We start from the raw sequence: 14096 nt of genomic DNA on the forward strand, positions 1-14096 counted from the left end.
CATGAATTTTAGAACAACCCTAAATCGAATTCGTTACCCTTCTATTACCAGTTGGTCGCAATATAGGAAAATCAGCTAGCAGAGGACTGCCTACGGGAATCAATACAGAAGTGACTATAGCTAGAATCTGATTGTTAACCGTGTAAATAGATAATAAACTTGGAGAGAGTCCTAGATAATTAGTATCATAACTAAAATCTATTATCTTTATTTTTTATTCTTTTCATCTACACGTTTCCAATCTTTAGTCTATCGTCTCTACGGCATAGAAAACGCGCGCTCTAGTTGGCTTTACAAATTTTAGGGAAACCATGAGCCCAGACGAGTACCACCGGGCTCGAAATTCTTCGGTTCTCTAAATCCTTCACAGCGTATGTATCGCGCTCACTATTAAAGGTATAAGGTGTGTATTCAGTATAAGGCACATTCTAAGAATTAAGGAACAAATAAAATAGGGGCGGACCCAATGATTTTTTTAAACTAAGGCCCCGTTTGGGTCCAAGGAATTGGAATCTATTTAATGGAGTAGGCTAATTTATGTTGGAATGTGGCATTCCACAACTTTCCAAAGTTTAGATATAAGCCTATCTTAAATTCATGGGGTGGGAGATGGAAATTGATTCTATAGATTATGGTTATTAGATGGAATTCAATTCTTATAGCACGCTCTTAGACTCGCTTCTCTATAGTAGAAGTGCAGCATACAAGTATCTCTCCCATATCACCAACTATAATATACAACTATATTCCACATAAAATTATATTAACTTAATTAATTTGTGTCTAAATTATGATTATTAGGATGGAATTCAATTCCAATGATCCAAACGGGGCCTAAGTGAAATTGATACGAACTAGCCTACAATGAATAAGACCAGGTCTGCAGTTGTATTGACCCGATGCCGTTCTATACTGTCTAAATAATCTAGAAAAGGTCCCACCTCTGTGAAAATTAGGAGTCCACGAGATAAGTACGGTAGCGTAATTAGATTTGCTCGATCCGTGTCGCTTCACAATTACAAATGCTTAACCCCCCCCCCCCCCCCCCCCAAATTCGCAGCTCAATTTGTTAGTTATCAAGGCAAGAACTTTGAGAATAAGAATATGGGAGGTTTTGATCTATGAAGCATTTGCAATTGTTCATGAAAATAAAATTTAGAGTTAGAGTGACACTTCCACCAATTTTTGGAACGGACCAATATTGTGAGAATCATACGTGGAGCAACTTGTCTGCGAAAAGTACGCTGATCGTGGCTAGCCAACCCAATCCGTTCAAAAATGGCTCAACCTCACTCAGGTCGGTACATTGAGCAGGCTCGGGACGAATTGTTTTTAGCTCGTTGTGAGGCTAGCCCATAATTTCGGCCTAAAACACGAGAAAACATAAAAATATTGTAGGCTCAACTTACTGACTTAGAAATATCTGACCTGACCATCGGGTTGAGCATGGGCTTGAATTTTTAGCCCATTATTGGGCTCGTGGGATTGGGTCTAAAAAAAGCTTGGGTTTCATCTAGTGCAAAGCGACCTATATGATATAAATCAAACAACTATGTCCGTCAAGAAACAAACCCATAATGTGAACATGTGCATGCATAGCAGGGAGTATCTCAACGCAAGAGGAAGGAATACTTGCAAGGAAAGAAGACATGGGCATACGGGGTATATTAACTGCATGTTTGCAAGAATATTATTCCTGATTTTTTTTTCAAGATTTACTTGAAATTTTGATTAGGTTCTAAACATTTTGATCTTAAAACCTTTTGTCTAGAAAGTTTTTTTGAGCCTCACATAAATAACTTTGCAACCGTTGTTTGTAATGCGATGAGCACAATCTCCATTTGCTAAGCCGTAAACTAAAGCCCCCACCCCCACCACCCCAAAAAAATGCTTACATCCTAGCCTGGCCCTTGGGAGAAGAGCACTTCGCTTCTAAATGAACAATTGATGGTTTTCAGGTGCATGCATGGCAATTATATGAGAAAATGACACGATTGTAAACAGGATCCCATACACAGGTGGGCCCAGCAATCATACCTCATCTTCCAGAAAATGACTTCGCATCCCCCCTAGCAATCGACACTAAATAAACATGCTCCTAATTCATAAATGATAATCATTAATAATTAGCTAAGTGAAAAGACAAGGGCAAACAAAGATGCCAATGCATGAATGCATTTTCTTTCTGTGGACGGTATTCATGAAAAATTGAAAGGTGTGCAGTAGCTGGAACACTATATGCTTTAATTTGCGATAAAGAGGACAGTGTGGATCACATGATATTTAGATACTCACATTGCATGGGGCCTATCCTAGAGGTGCTAAAGAGAAAGATACAGTTAGACCTTCCAGGTCACGCTATGACTTTGCCTATTCACTACCAGAAATGAGCAGACTTCTATCTGTTCGGCTTATTCCTGTTGGTTTTTAAAAAACCATCAGGAACAAAGTTGAGCAACTCCTGTTCGAGCTCTAAAACTGATAGGAACCGACTGATTAATTTGTTCAAAAAAATACTTAGAAAGCCAACTTCAATAAGGGCTACTAATTTTTTTTATTTTTGCCATGCGAAATTTTACTTCAGTTCGTCGATGTGCTGATGTCCCATTTTGTTTAGTGTAGTTTGTTGATGCTAGATAGTAGATAGTTAGTTTGGAGTTATGAACTTTGATAATTATAGATCTTTTTTGTTGAACATTGGTAATTATAGTTTGGATTGTTAGCTAACACTACATGAATTCATCTTTTAGTTTTTTTACTATATATTGAAAGCCGCTAATAACAACTAATCCGATGTTTACAATCAACAATATGTAAAGAAAAAGAGAGTGCCCTGCGCCATATCTACAAACCTCATACAAAACTAAGTTTAATTTGCCACCTCCTTGAGCTGGTGAATCCCACATTTATAGTAATGAAAATCATTAGAAGTACACCAAATGCTAAGGGGTCTCCTACGGGTACAATCATTTATTTTAATGTATGGTTACACTCAAATAGTGGTATGTACATTTCTGAAGGGCTAGTGAATTCCAGAATACGTCAACATATACTCTCTTCATTTTTAAATATATGATATTTGGAAGCAAGCTGGTCCAGTGATCCTAAATTTCGTATATTTAAAATCGTAGAGAGTATCATTTAGATTATCGTGTATAGGCATAACGCAACAGGTACAAACTGCATAACAGGCTAGGCCTTTTTCCCTTTTTCTGCCTTTTTGTTTTTTTAGCACGGAGATATTACTTTTTTGTCTTACAAAAGCTGTTTTTGCAACCCCGTTTTTGTGGCTTTTCAAGCATAGCTTTGCGGGTATGTAGGTTCAGTTTCAACAGGGGGTTGAAAAGCTCATTTGAGAAATCAACAACTGTCTGTTTGGGCTTTAATCGTTTTCGTGAGTAGAAGCCCAAACAGGAAGGCCTTTTTGGTCCTTTTCCCAGGCCTGTCGCCAGAGAGCCAGGAGGGCACGCGCGCGGCTGTCGCGGCACGCCATGTCGCCATAGCTGTCAGTGTCGAACCATCGCTCACTCTGGTAGGCACGCCGGGGGAATCAACGGAAGGCCACGTGTCGCCGCAGCCACACGTGGACCCACATGTCGGTGGCCGGGCACCGCGGTTACCTCATCCCCTTTCCCGGGCCGCGGCGTCCTAATCTCCCCCGTGGTTAATCGCCACCATGGCGGAGGCCCCACCCTCATCACTAATCACCCCCCAAATCCACCACCCCTCCCTCTCCGTCTCATCGGATCCCCGGCAGCGCGAGGGGCGGCGCAGGGCACGCGACGCTGCCCCCGCCACCGCCCGCTGCAGCCCCAGCGGCATTTCCTCGAGCACATGGCGCTCGTGCCCAGCGGCGGCGCGGGCGCGGGCAAGGACGAGGCCGCCCTCGGCCTGCCGTGGTCCGAGATGTTCCGCTCCGCCTCGCTCCGACGGCCCAAGCAGGGGGCCGACGACACGCCGCCTAAGAAGCCGCCGCCTCCGGCGCTGAAGCCGGCCTTGAAGGAGGGGAAGGCCAAGCCGGCGGCAGCGGCGGCGGGGGCGGGGGCCGGGCCCGACATCGCGGGACTGTCGCTGGAGCCCGACGCGCGCCTGGCGCTCTACATCGCCATGGCGCACGCGGGGCTCGCCACGGCGCTGCTCGTGCTCTATGGCCTCTACCTCCTGCTCGCCGACTTCCTCCGCCCGCTGCAGTGGGCGCTGCTCTGCTCCGTCCCGCTCCGCGAGACGCAGCGCGCGCTCGTCGCCTTCTGGGAGCCCCCGCTCCGGGGCGGGCTCAGCGCTGCGGTGCTCGCGCTCCCGCTCGCCGCGCTCCGCTCCTCCGCCGCCACGCTCGCCGACGCGCGCGCCGCGCTTCTGCGCCGCCCGCTCCCGCACTCCCCCGCGTTCCCGCGCCTCCTCCGCTGGCTCGTCTCCTTCTTCTTCTTCCTCGTCCTATTCGAGCGCCTCGGCGCCGCCGCCGCACTGCTCTTCCTCGCCCTCGCTCTCGCTTTCTGCGCCGCGACCCCCAAGCTCACCCGCGCCGCCTCCTCGCGCATCTACAGCCGCCGCCCCTCCTCGCGCGGCCTCCTATTAACTGGAGGCATCCTGCGCCACCTCAAGACGCTCGTCGCCGTGGGCCTCATGCTCGGCATGATCGCCGGGTTCCTAACCGGCAGCATCTTCTTCTCCTACCAGATTGGGCTCGAGGGCAAGGACGCCGTCATGTCCCTCAAGTCCCATGTCGAGAAGGGCAACTACTCCGAGAAGATTGGGCTCAAGAAGTGGCTGGACGACAATGACATCCCTGGCTTGGTCGATCAGTACTCCGCCAAGATCTATGACACCGTCTGGGAGCAGGTCGACCAATTGGCAGTGCAGTACAACCTTACCGATTTCACTAGCGGATTCCGGCATTTCTTGATCAGCCAATCAGTTGACCCAAAGAGCAAGGCGCTCATCAGTGCCAGACCGCACCCATACTCAATGAAGTTGCAATCAATTGCTGCGCGTGTGAAGAAAAGGGAGTGGTTGGAGATTTACATGGAGCTGGACTCGTTCTTTAGGGAGCTATTGATCACAAGGGAGGATTTGGTGGTCAAGGCCAAGGAGCTGGCTTTGCAGGGAACGGAAATTGCAAAGAGGCTGCTGTCAAGCAGCACATCAGTGCTCGGTGGTAGTGCCAATTTGATGTTATCCGTTGCTCTCCGCATTGTCTCAGGTGCAGCTGAGGTGGTCAATTTTCTATCGCAGTTGATGGTCTTCTTGTGGGTGTTGTATTACCTCATTACTGTAGAGGGAGGTGGAGCTACGGAGCAGATCATTGATCTTTTACCAGTGTCAAAACAAGTAAAGGACCGCTGTGTTGAGGTCATCGACCATGCCATTAGTAGTGTCTTGTTGGCCACTGCCAAGATTGCCATATTCCAAGGAGGCCTGACATGGCTCTTGTTCAAGTTCTTCAAGGTGCACTTTGTGTACACATCAACTGTGCTTGGATTCATCAGCGCACTTGTGCCAATACTTCCATTTTGGCTGTCCTCAATATTCGCTGCAGGGCAGCTGCTCATGGAAGGTAGATATGTGCTTGCACTGGTGGTAACTGTGATACACCTCACACTGATGGATTATGGCACAACTACCATTCTGGAGGATATACCTGGGTACAATGGATATCTCACCGGCCTCAGCATAATTGGTGGCATGACTCTGTTTCCCAATGCTTTGGAGGTACTAATTTTGTTACATATTACTCGTTTCACCATTAAAAGTGCTTTTATGAAAAGTTAACTTCTGTATGATTTTTATTGCACATTATGTTTTGAAAGCTATTAGAAGCTCTACATCATCTGTATAGAACTGAAGATATTTTTTCCCAAGATGAAATTAGAAGAACAATTTTTTGTTGTGAGATACGGTACCTTTGGAAACCTTTTTTTTGTGAGATACAATAGAAGACTTCTTTTGTGTTCTACTTCTACATAGTAGTGTAGCTTCTCCATCCGTTTTTTGTGATTTAGATAGTTATGCTGTAGAAAAAAAAAACCATTTTCTCCCCATATTTTTTACTGCTTCATTGCATTTCTATATATTTACCTGCATTGAACTGCATGTATATTCTTCTAGGCTACTAAAAGTTTGGCAATTGTGCTGTCGTGTCAAACAATTTTCCATAGATTATGTGTCATACAGCTGGTTAATTGTGTAAATAATTTGTGTTTGTGAAAGTCTGAAGATGCAACAGTTGTTTATAAGTAGGAAGTAGAGAATTCTTTTTGTGGTCAGTGGTTCACTAAATTGCTTGAAACACCACCTGATTCTTGGGAGCTAGAGCATAGCGATAATCCTCATTAATGATATGGAGATTTTTTTTCCTTAGCCTCAAATTGGGCTGATTTGTTTTGATGATATTTCTGCAGGGAGCAATATTAGGTCCCCTTATAATGACAGTTGTCATAGCATTGAAGAACTTGTACACAGAGTTTGTGCTTGCTGATGCAGAGGAGACCAGCAGCTAGCATCAGATCCGAAGCTAAATTACTTGTATTTTGAGAGAAGTACATGTGTAGGATTTTTTACCTGCTATATTTACATGATGGTTTTGCTCTTGTATTGTACCTGAGAGTATATGCACAGCCATTGCAGCAGTTGTGATCCATTCCTTCTTGTTGCAACCTGCCCTCTCTGTAGCTGTATTTAATATATATTGTCGTTCCAGAGATTTGGTTTCGATTTCTGCTTCGAATGGCCTCTTTGTCCAATTAAACTGGAAGTTGTGCAGCATTTCCTTTTTTCGTTTGTGGCTGTATTGGTTCATATATAGCTTAGATGCATCCAATTATTGTAATTTTCAGTACAGGTAATACTTATTGTTTGTTAGGCGGTTTTCTGATAGCAAATGGTTTGGAAGAGATAACAGGACATGCTCATCAGGCCAAGGGACCCAGGTACCTTGCACTTGGACTACAAAAGGCAACTGCCAAGACTTCAGAGTTCAGGCAGCTAAACCAGGTCAGGTTTCTGTTTGACACTCTTGTCGGTGCATGTATGCACCTACCCCTGTCTTTTCCGTTCAGTTCTTTGCGTTGAACTCTTAACTGTAGTGAGTCCTGAGAGTAGTTCTGAGTGTTGTCATGATTACTCTTGTTCCTTAGAAACAAACATGGGTTGATGTATCATATGTTATGTACTTATGTTAGCTTGTGAACCAAAAAGCTTTGTTGCTTTACTTATGATCTCACCTGTTCTTGACCTTGAGTGATCTAGAATTCTGGAGTGAACTTCGGTTCCAGTTATGTCCAACTTTTTGGGTGGAAAAAAATTGCCATTCCTTTCAAAGAATAAAACTGGGAATATATTGTAATTCCATTCTTTTCTAACTTTCCTTCATGAGGATGATTAGTACCTGGCCATTTTTTTAGAGTAGCACCTGGTCAGTCTTCTAGACCCTGTCGTCATCTGAAAAGCCCACGTCAAGGTACGTTGGGTGGCTTGCACATCTGAAGTCCATGCTCTAGAATCTAGATGGAGAGGCTATATTGGATTATTATCCAAGAAAAAAGAAATCTTTGCCTTTTTGACTAGTCTCCATTTTTTCTTGCTGATGCTTGGTCTAGACTCTGTAGCATCTTTTAATTATTTCTGCGTTTGTTGAACTGTTCGTCGATACTCCATTGACGTTGACACCTGTGCTGTCGTCAAACGTTACCGGCTTAAAATTATTACTTGTTGATAATAAGCTGCCTTTTATTTACCCAGTCAGGTCATTGGGCTCATGGCTGCATGGAAAAATCCGTGTAATTTTCGTCTTGGAAGACTGCAAAAAGTTTCAGTTCGTGTGTAGCAATCAAGTCATGCTAGTTCTGAGTGGTTGTGCTGCCGGTTTGAAGGTAGCTTTGACCTGTGCAATCATGGTAGGAGAGCTTCTAGCATGGATTATGTTCTTGTGCTGGGTTGCGCTTTTCTGTGACAGCTTTGCAGCTTTCTCGTGTTGGCACCAGGAGGGGCCTGGACTGCAAGTGCAGAAGTGCCCTGATTGTATTTTTTTTTGGCACAGTTTTTTTTTTAATTGCCGACACACAGGTTCTTAGAATATGCATTGGCGATTCCTATCTTTTTTTTATAAAAAATAGTACTACGATTTAGGCCAATATAACTCTATACACAGGTTCTTCAGGGAATAGAATTCTTTGTCCAGAAAAGTAAAAGAAAATAACAATACAAAATGAATCTTCCTTTATTTCTAGGGCCGGCCGTGAGTTAGGGGTGTTTGGATCTTTAGTCCGGACTAAAATTCATGTCATATCGAATATTCAGAGATTAATTAGAAGAACTAAACCTGAGCTAATTATAAAACAAAGACTAATTAGAAGAACTAAACTTGAGCTAATTATAAAACAAATTACGCAGATGGAGGCTAATTTGCGAGACGAATCTATTAAATCTAATTAATCCATTATTAACGTATGTTTATTTTGGCATCATATTGTCAAATCATGAACTAATTAGGTTTAATAGATTCGTCTCGTAAATTAACCTCCATATGTGTAATTGATTTTGTAATTAATCTATATTTAATACTTTTAATTAGTATTTAAATATTTGATGTGACTTAAGAGAAATTAGTATTTAAATATTTGATGTGACTTAAGGGCCTCTCGTACGGCCCTTCCCTTTTTAGCAAACCAATCATCAGTTTTTATCTGATTTCCCTTTTAGAAAAACCTGCCGCACCGCCTTTCCCGGCAAAGCTGCTACCACCACTTTTTTCTGACGGGCATGCAGCTTGTGGAGTCCACCAACCCATGCGTTTTTCACACCAAATACCACATCCAGATGCTCAAAACGACTAGACGCGCATATATTGACGAGAGGAAAATACAGAAAAGTACACATATATGCCTGTCAACCTAACATGCAAATTCTACACGGTCTGATTGCAATTGCACACGAAGCCGGACGAGAAACATCATGTGTGTTTCATCCTTCTCACTCTCCAACATTTATTTTTCACGATCTTCTTGACAAGTCTCAATAATCCTAATAGATCTCTCTCTTAGTTGAGTGCAGGGATGATATCGGAGGGCAATATTGATTTCCTGATTAAACAAATATCCTGGACTTACTCGAGGACGAGCATGGTTTAAACATGAGGGATCAGCATGGTTTAAACATGAGGGATTGTTCATGCTCGTTATTGACACACTTTTAGTGTCATTTGAATAGTGTTTTCATGCATATTCTTATACTAACCCACCACTTAGCACCTGAAATAAACTTATATTCGCATATGTGTTGTGTTTTGGACCATATTGCAAAATGATAGGAAATGCGATAAAAATAAAGGGTTTTTCTACAGGTTGGATTTGGACCTGGACGTTGGACAACACAAGAAGTCTACACGAGAAAGATGAGAACCAACGGGACCAAAAGAGGGTAGGCCAATCAGCCTAGGACAAATAGGCCGATCGGCCTAGACCATTTCACCATCCAAATACGTCTACATTCGATGAACCATCATTCCAGATAACTTAGACGCGAAGTATGTGATGATTTGCTAAGTCAATCCCGTGATCAAGCTAAGGGAAACCCAAGATTGGAAGGTCAGAAGGCTCGCAGAAGCAACAAATCATGCACGAAGCATATCTCCGTTGCCTGGACTCTGATTGGGGTGAATTTGGTGTCTAAATTGCACGGCTCAAAAAGATCTACAACTTTCATATAGAAAGTTTTGGCGTTTGAGGCCGACAAGGTGGCAAAATCTCCTAGGCCAATTGGCCTGGCCCGTTTCTGACCCCGATCGACGTGCCCTTCGCCCCACAGCACATTTGGACTATAAATATGCCCAATTTTCATCGGCACATGGAATTCATCCACCAGAACTCAACGAAACCTAGGGTATTCACCAGAGGGAGCAAACGGCCGCCGCAAGTCTTCGGAGTTGTCTAGGAGCTAGCTTAGGCCAAACCCTAGCCGCCATGGCCTCCCTGCGCAGTTGTGCCATGGTGGAGTTCAGGAGCTAGTTGTGATCCATGGTATGTACTCGAAGATGATGATCTAAATACATCTATTATGTGAGCAATATTTTTCTTGTCATCCAATTTGTTAGCGACTCATTGCCTCCTTTTATACTTTCTACTTATCATGAATATGCTTGTTCCTTAGTCTAATTCGCCATTAGACTACATAGCATGCTTTATGTAATCATAGTCATTAGATCTAGTATGTTGACCCTTCTTCATAGCTAGACATGTTCATCTGTTTTCGTGCTCTTAAACTGTTTGCGCCGATAGGGGGGATTGTGACGGGGTCAGCTTCCGTGTAAGGTGGGGATTTTCAGGAGGTTGACTGGAGGTAGTAGTTTAAATATTGCTTTAAACGAGATGCATGATATGCTTGCTCGTTGGCAACTAGAAGATGGTAGGCTCTTACTGCCCATGCTGATGTTATATCATATATATCTGTGGATATGATCTACCCTTATTCATGATATCAATCTTTTACAACAAATTGCCTTCATATGCAATCTATGCTTCATCTTAGGATAGATCCGTTAGACTAGATAGAAAACCCTAGCCAGTTCATTATCGATCCACGGATTGATAAACTTTGGATGTAATACTATAAGGGAAAAGCTATAATGATTTGTGCGCTTGCGGTTCACAAATTAGCATGCTAATTGCCCTCAACATGTTCCTTGCCCTTCGTCGAGCTCTTTGAGCTTCCGTTTCTTCCCCACCGATGTCAACAGTGTGTTCATCTTGAGAGATATCATGGTGCCATTCACGTCGAGGGTTCCCATCCCACTGTTCTTCTTCCTGATCGCCATCTTGGTTTGTAAGAACAGCGAAAACTTCCCGTTCTGGTGAGAAGCTTCCCGAACTAGAGGTGATGACTTCCGTAGGCGAAGAGGAGTCCCCTCCTGGTACAGGAGAGTGTCGAGGTAGGTGATGAGGCGTGAATTGTCGTTCTTGGTTAGAGCGGATGGCTTCATGTTGGGCAAGTAGACGAATCTGCCTTTTGGGGTTGATGTGACTATCAAGCCCTCTTGCGGGCCTGATAAAGGAGTCTCCTTGTTCGGATTCGAGTAGTAGTCGAGATCCTTAATCTCATCCGTATCGAATTGCGATCTGGACAAGGCCACATGGTAAACAGTGGCTGCGTTGTGGAGTCCGAACGGGAATCGACTTGGGAAGTAGTCCGACTCGCACAATGGCTGCTGCGACGGCTCATGCAAATCAATCCAACTGGCGGAAGAAGTCGAGTTGTACTCGAATCGTCCCCCCAACCTCTAACTAGGTGAGAAATTGAAATTTCGCCAAAATTCTCAACGAGATCCTCCAGAGCTTTGCGCTGGAGCTTCATGGTCGAGCGCTTCTTCTCTGGGGCTGGCGTAATGTGGCGGCGGAAGCTTCTGGTGCCGTCTGCGATGCAAATCCAGGAACTGAAAATGAACGTCGCGTCTTCCTTAAACGTGATGATTGGCTTAATGATGACTTGTGCCATCGAGTTCGCTAGTGGATTCTCGATGAGATCCCCTACCTGGCGCACTAGCTGTCGGTGTTTAGACCCAGCAACCTACCGAGAGGGGTGCCTAAGGTAGTGTTTTGGTTGGTGGGCCTCGTCGAGATCAAGAACTTAAAGGTAAATGCAGACACACGATTTAGACAGGTTCGGGCCGCTGGATAGCATAATACCCTACGTCCTATGTATTGGTTGTATTGGATTGCTTTGGAGGGGATCCCTGCCTCACCTTATATTCACGGGGGCAGGGTTAGGTCAGTTGGTTACAAGAATACTAGTCAGGTACAATTAGAGAAGTCCTACTCTTATTACAACGAGTACTTTCCTAATCCTCGACTAGTTCCTGTCTTTCCATGTAGACTACGTCGTCCTGCCCCATGGTCTCCATATCAGATACACCTCTGTGTCCAACCCCAAGGTGAACCCATAGATGTATGTACGATAGTGAGAAAAAGGGACAAAATATCTAGAAGTGGAGTGGTTATAGTTATGCTAGGAAAGAAAAAAAAGAGGGAAAGAAAATGGTTGAAAGTAGAATTCTGAACACATCTGAAATTTTGTTTCAAAAGGTAGTAGTGACCCTTTTCTCCCTTTCCCTCCACCACAAATTGAAGCACTCGTTCCTTGAACCCAACCTCCCATATCTAGATCATCCACAACTTCTCTTGTTCCTAGCATCTTAGGGCATGGTTGGGACTAGACCTTAGCATTTTAAGCCTAGCCCAGCCCGAGCCCAATGGGTTTTGGCCCACCCACGTCATCTACCGAGCCGGTGTGGTCAGAGAAAATCAAGCCCGAAAAAATCAGGCCGGCCTAAGCTTACCCAAACAATTAATTTAATTTATTTTTCAACTAAAAAACGGGTGGCCCGAGCCTGACCCGGGTCCGGCCCGAGCCCAATGACGTCCATGGGCAGTTCGTGGGTACCAATTTTTGGCTCGGAATGAACCGGATTTTTGCCGACCCGACCCGAGCCCGCATAATGCTCAGGTCTATTTGGGACTGCTCCACTCCACTAACTCCATCTTTTTTTAGCTCCACTCTACTAGTTTCAGAAAAACATGGGGCGTGTTTAGTTGCCCGATTTTGGACAACCAAAATCACTGCGCCAGCACTGTAGCATACTGTAGTGTTTCGTTTGTATTTGTGAATTATTGTCCAAATATTGACTAATGAGGCTCAAAAGATTCGTCTCGCAAAGTACAACCAAACTGTGCAATTAGTTTTTGATTTCGTCTACATTCATTACTCCATGCATGTACCGTAAGTTTGATGTGATGGGGAATCTTCTTTTTGCATAGTGCCAAAGTTGGGATTTTGGGGTAACTAAAGAAGGCCATGGAGTTTATTAACCTGTTTGGCTAACTACTACTTATTAGTTTTCCCAGTTTTTGATTTCCTGGAAGGTTGTTAAATATTTGAGCCGCTTCCATCTTAAAGTACTTTGATATATAATAATGTTGATTGTTTTAGCCACCACTAATGTATTCAAGAGAAATCGAAGGTTAACGTCTACATTTGAATACTTTTTATATTTAAGACATATCTCCCATACGTGATATATTGTACAGATTTCTCGAGACATAACTATAACTTATGTAAGAAAATTAGTTCGATACAACCACAAAATAACCTACTTAAGACATGACACTAAGGTTGGTAGCCTATTACCATATGGAGATCTTCTCCGGCCTCGGCTCTTTTATTGTCCCTACTTTTTTTTCTTCTTGTTTTCGCCATACTTGAACTCAAACATGAAAACGTTAAGTTCAGATTTAGAATGTTAAACTCAACTTGAAAAAAAAACAATTCAATCAAAAAAGTTATGATTCGAAATTGACAACTTGATTTTAGATTTTATAAAAAAAATCCAAATGAGACTAAATTTTATGAACATTTCCAGGTTAAGTAGCAAGCTTTCCGCTTTTATGCCAGCATGAGTCAAAATTTTGGTTTTGGAATAGTTTCTGTCACCTTGTGACATCCTGGAAGATTTCCATGGAGGTGATCTCCACTATGATTTTTATTGGGATGCAACATATGAAAACAATGTTGTGGCATAGCATGACCGCATGGTTGAGTAGTGTCGGCTCGAGCTCAAAGCAACAAAAGAGAGGGGAAAAAAATTAAACTTAGCAAGATTTCATCAAACTAAAAAATCAAAGATTTTGTGGCACAATAAAAAAGCGAAAAAGGACCATTCAAAGCACCATCCCTATTACTTTTAATTTAAATTAGTTCTTTGCATCAAGCAAAAAAAAGAAAAACTCACCTTTCAACACGCACCTTTGTTATCCTAACTTTTCCATCATGGCTCGAGAGAAGAAAGCTGCAGCATGGTCCGAGTGTATATCTCAAACCTTTGGTCCTTTTGCAAAGGACGCCAATTTCATTGGGTTACATCACCACCAATTAATTTCTTTCCTTTTCATCCATGCCAATGTGTCCATTTCTTCAAACAGGTATGCAGGCTATGTCTCATCAATGGCATCCACAGGAACTGCACGTGTCATTCACGTCCTCAAGATTTTTCTTAGCAAAAAAAAAAGAAATAGATTTGATTCTTTTTTTTAAAAAAAAGTCTCTGCAAGCCTGCA

General features: G+C 43.3%; 1 protein-coding gene across 1 annotated transcript; it reads left to right on the forward strand.

The window, feature by feature from the left end:
- Positions 1-3679: 3679 nt before the first annotated feature.
- On the forward strand, positions 3680-6706 carry LOC117853742 (uncharacterized). The gene is made up of 2 exons (XM_034736029.2): positions 3680-5706; positions 6396-6706. Exons 1-2 carry the CDS (start codon positions 3835-3837, stop codon positions 6492-6494), a joined length of 1971 nt encoding a protein of 656 aa, XP_034591920.1. The 5' UTR covers positions 3680-3834; the 3' UTR covers positions 6495-6706.
- The last annotated feature ends 7390 nt before the right edge of the window (positions 6707-14096 follow it).

Source organism: Setaria viridis, chromosome 4 (assembly GCF_005286985.2).
Source record: "Setaria viridis chromosome 4, Setaria_viridis_v4.0, whole genome shotgun sequence".
NCBI classification, from domain to species: domain Eukaryota; kingdom Viridiplantae; phylum Streptophyta; class Magnoliopsida; order Poales; family Poaceae; genus Setaria; species Setaria viridis.

Coding starts and splice junctions, on each gene's coding strand:
- LOC117853742 (XM_034736029.2), top strand. CDS start 3,835: ATGGCGCTCGTGCCCAGCGGCGGCGCGGGCGCGGGCAAGGACGAGGCC. Junction 5,707..6,395: donor TGTTTCCCAATGCTTTGGAG/GTACTAATTTTG, acceptor ATATTTCTGCAG/GGAGCAATATTAGGTCCCCT.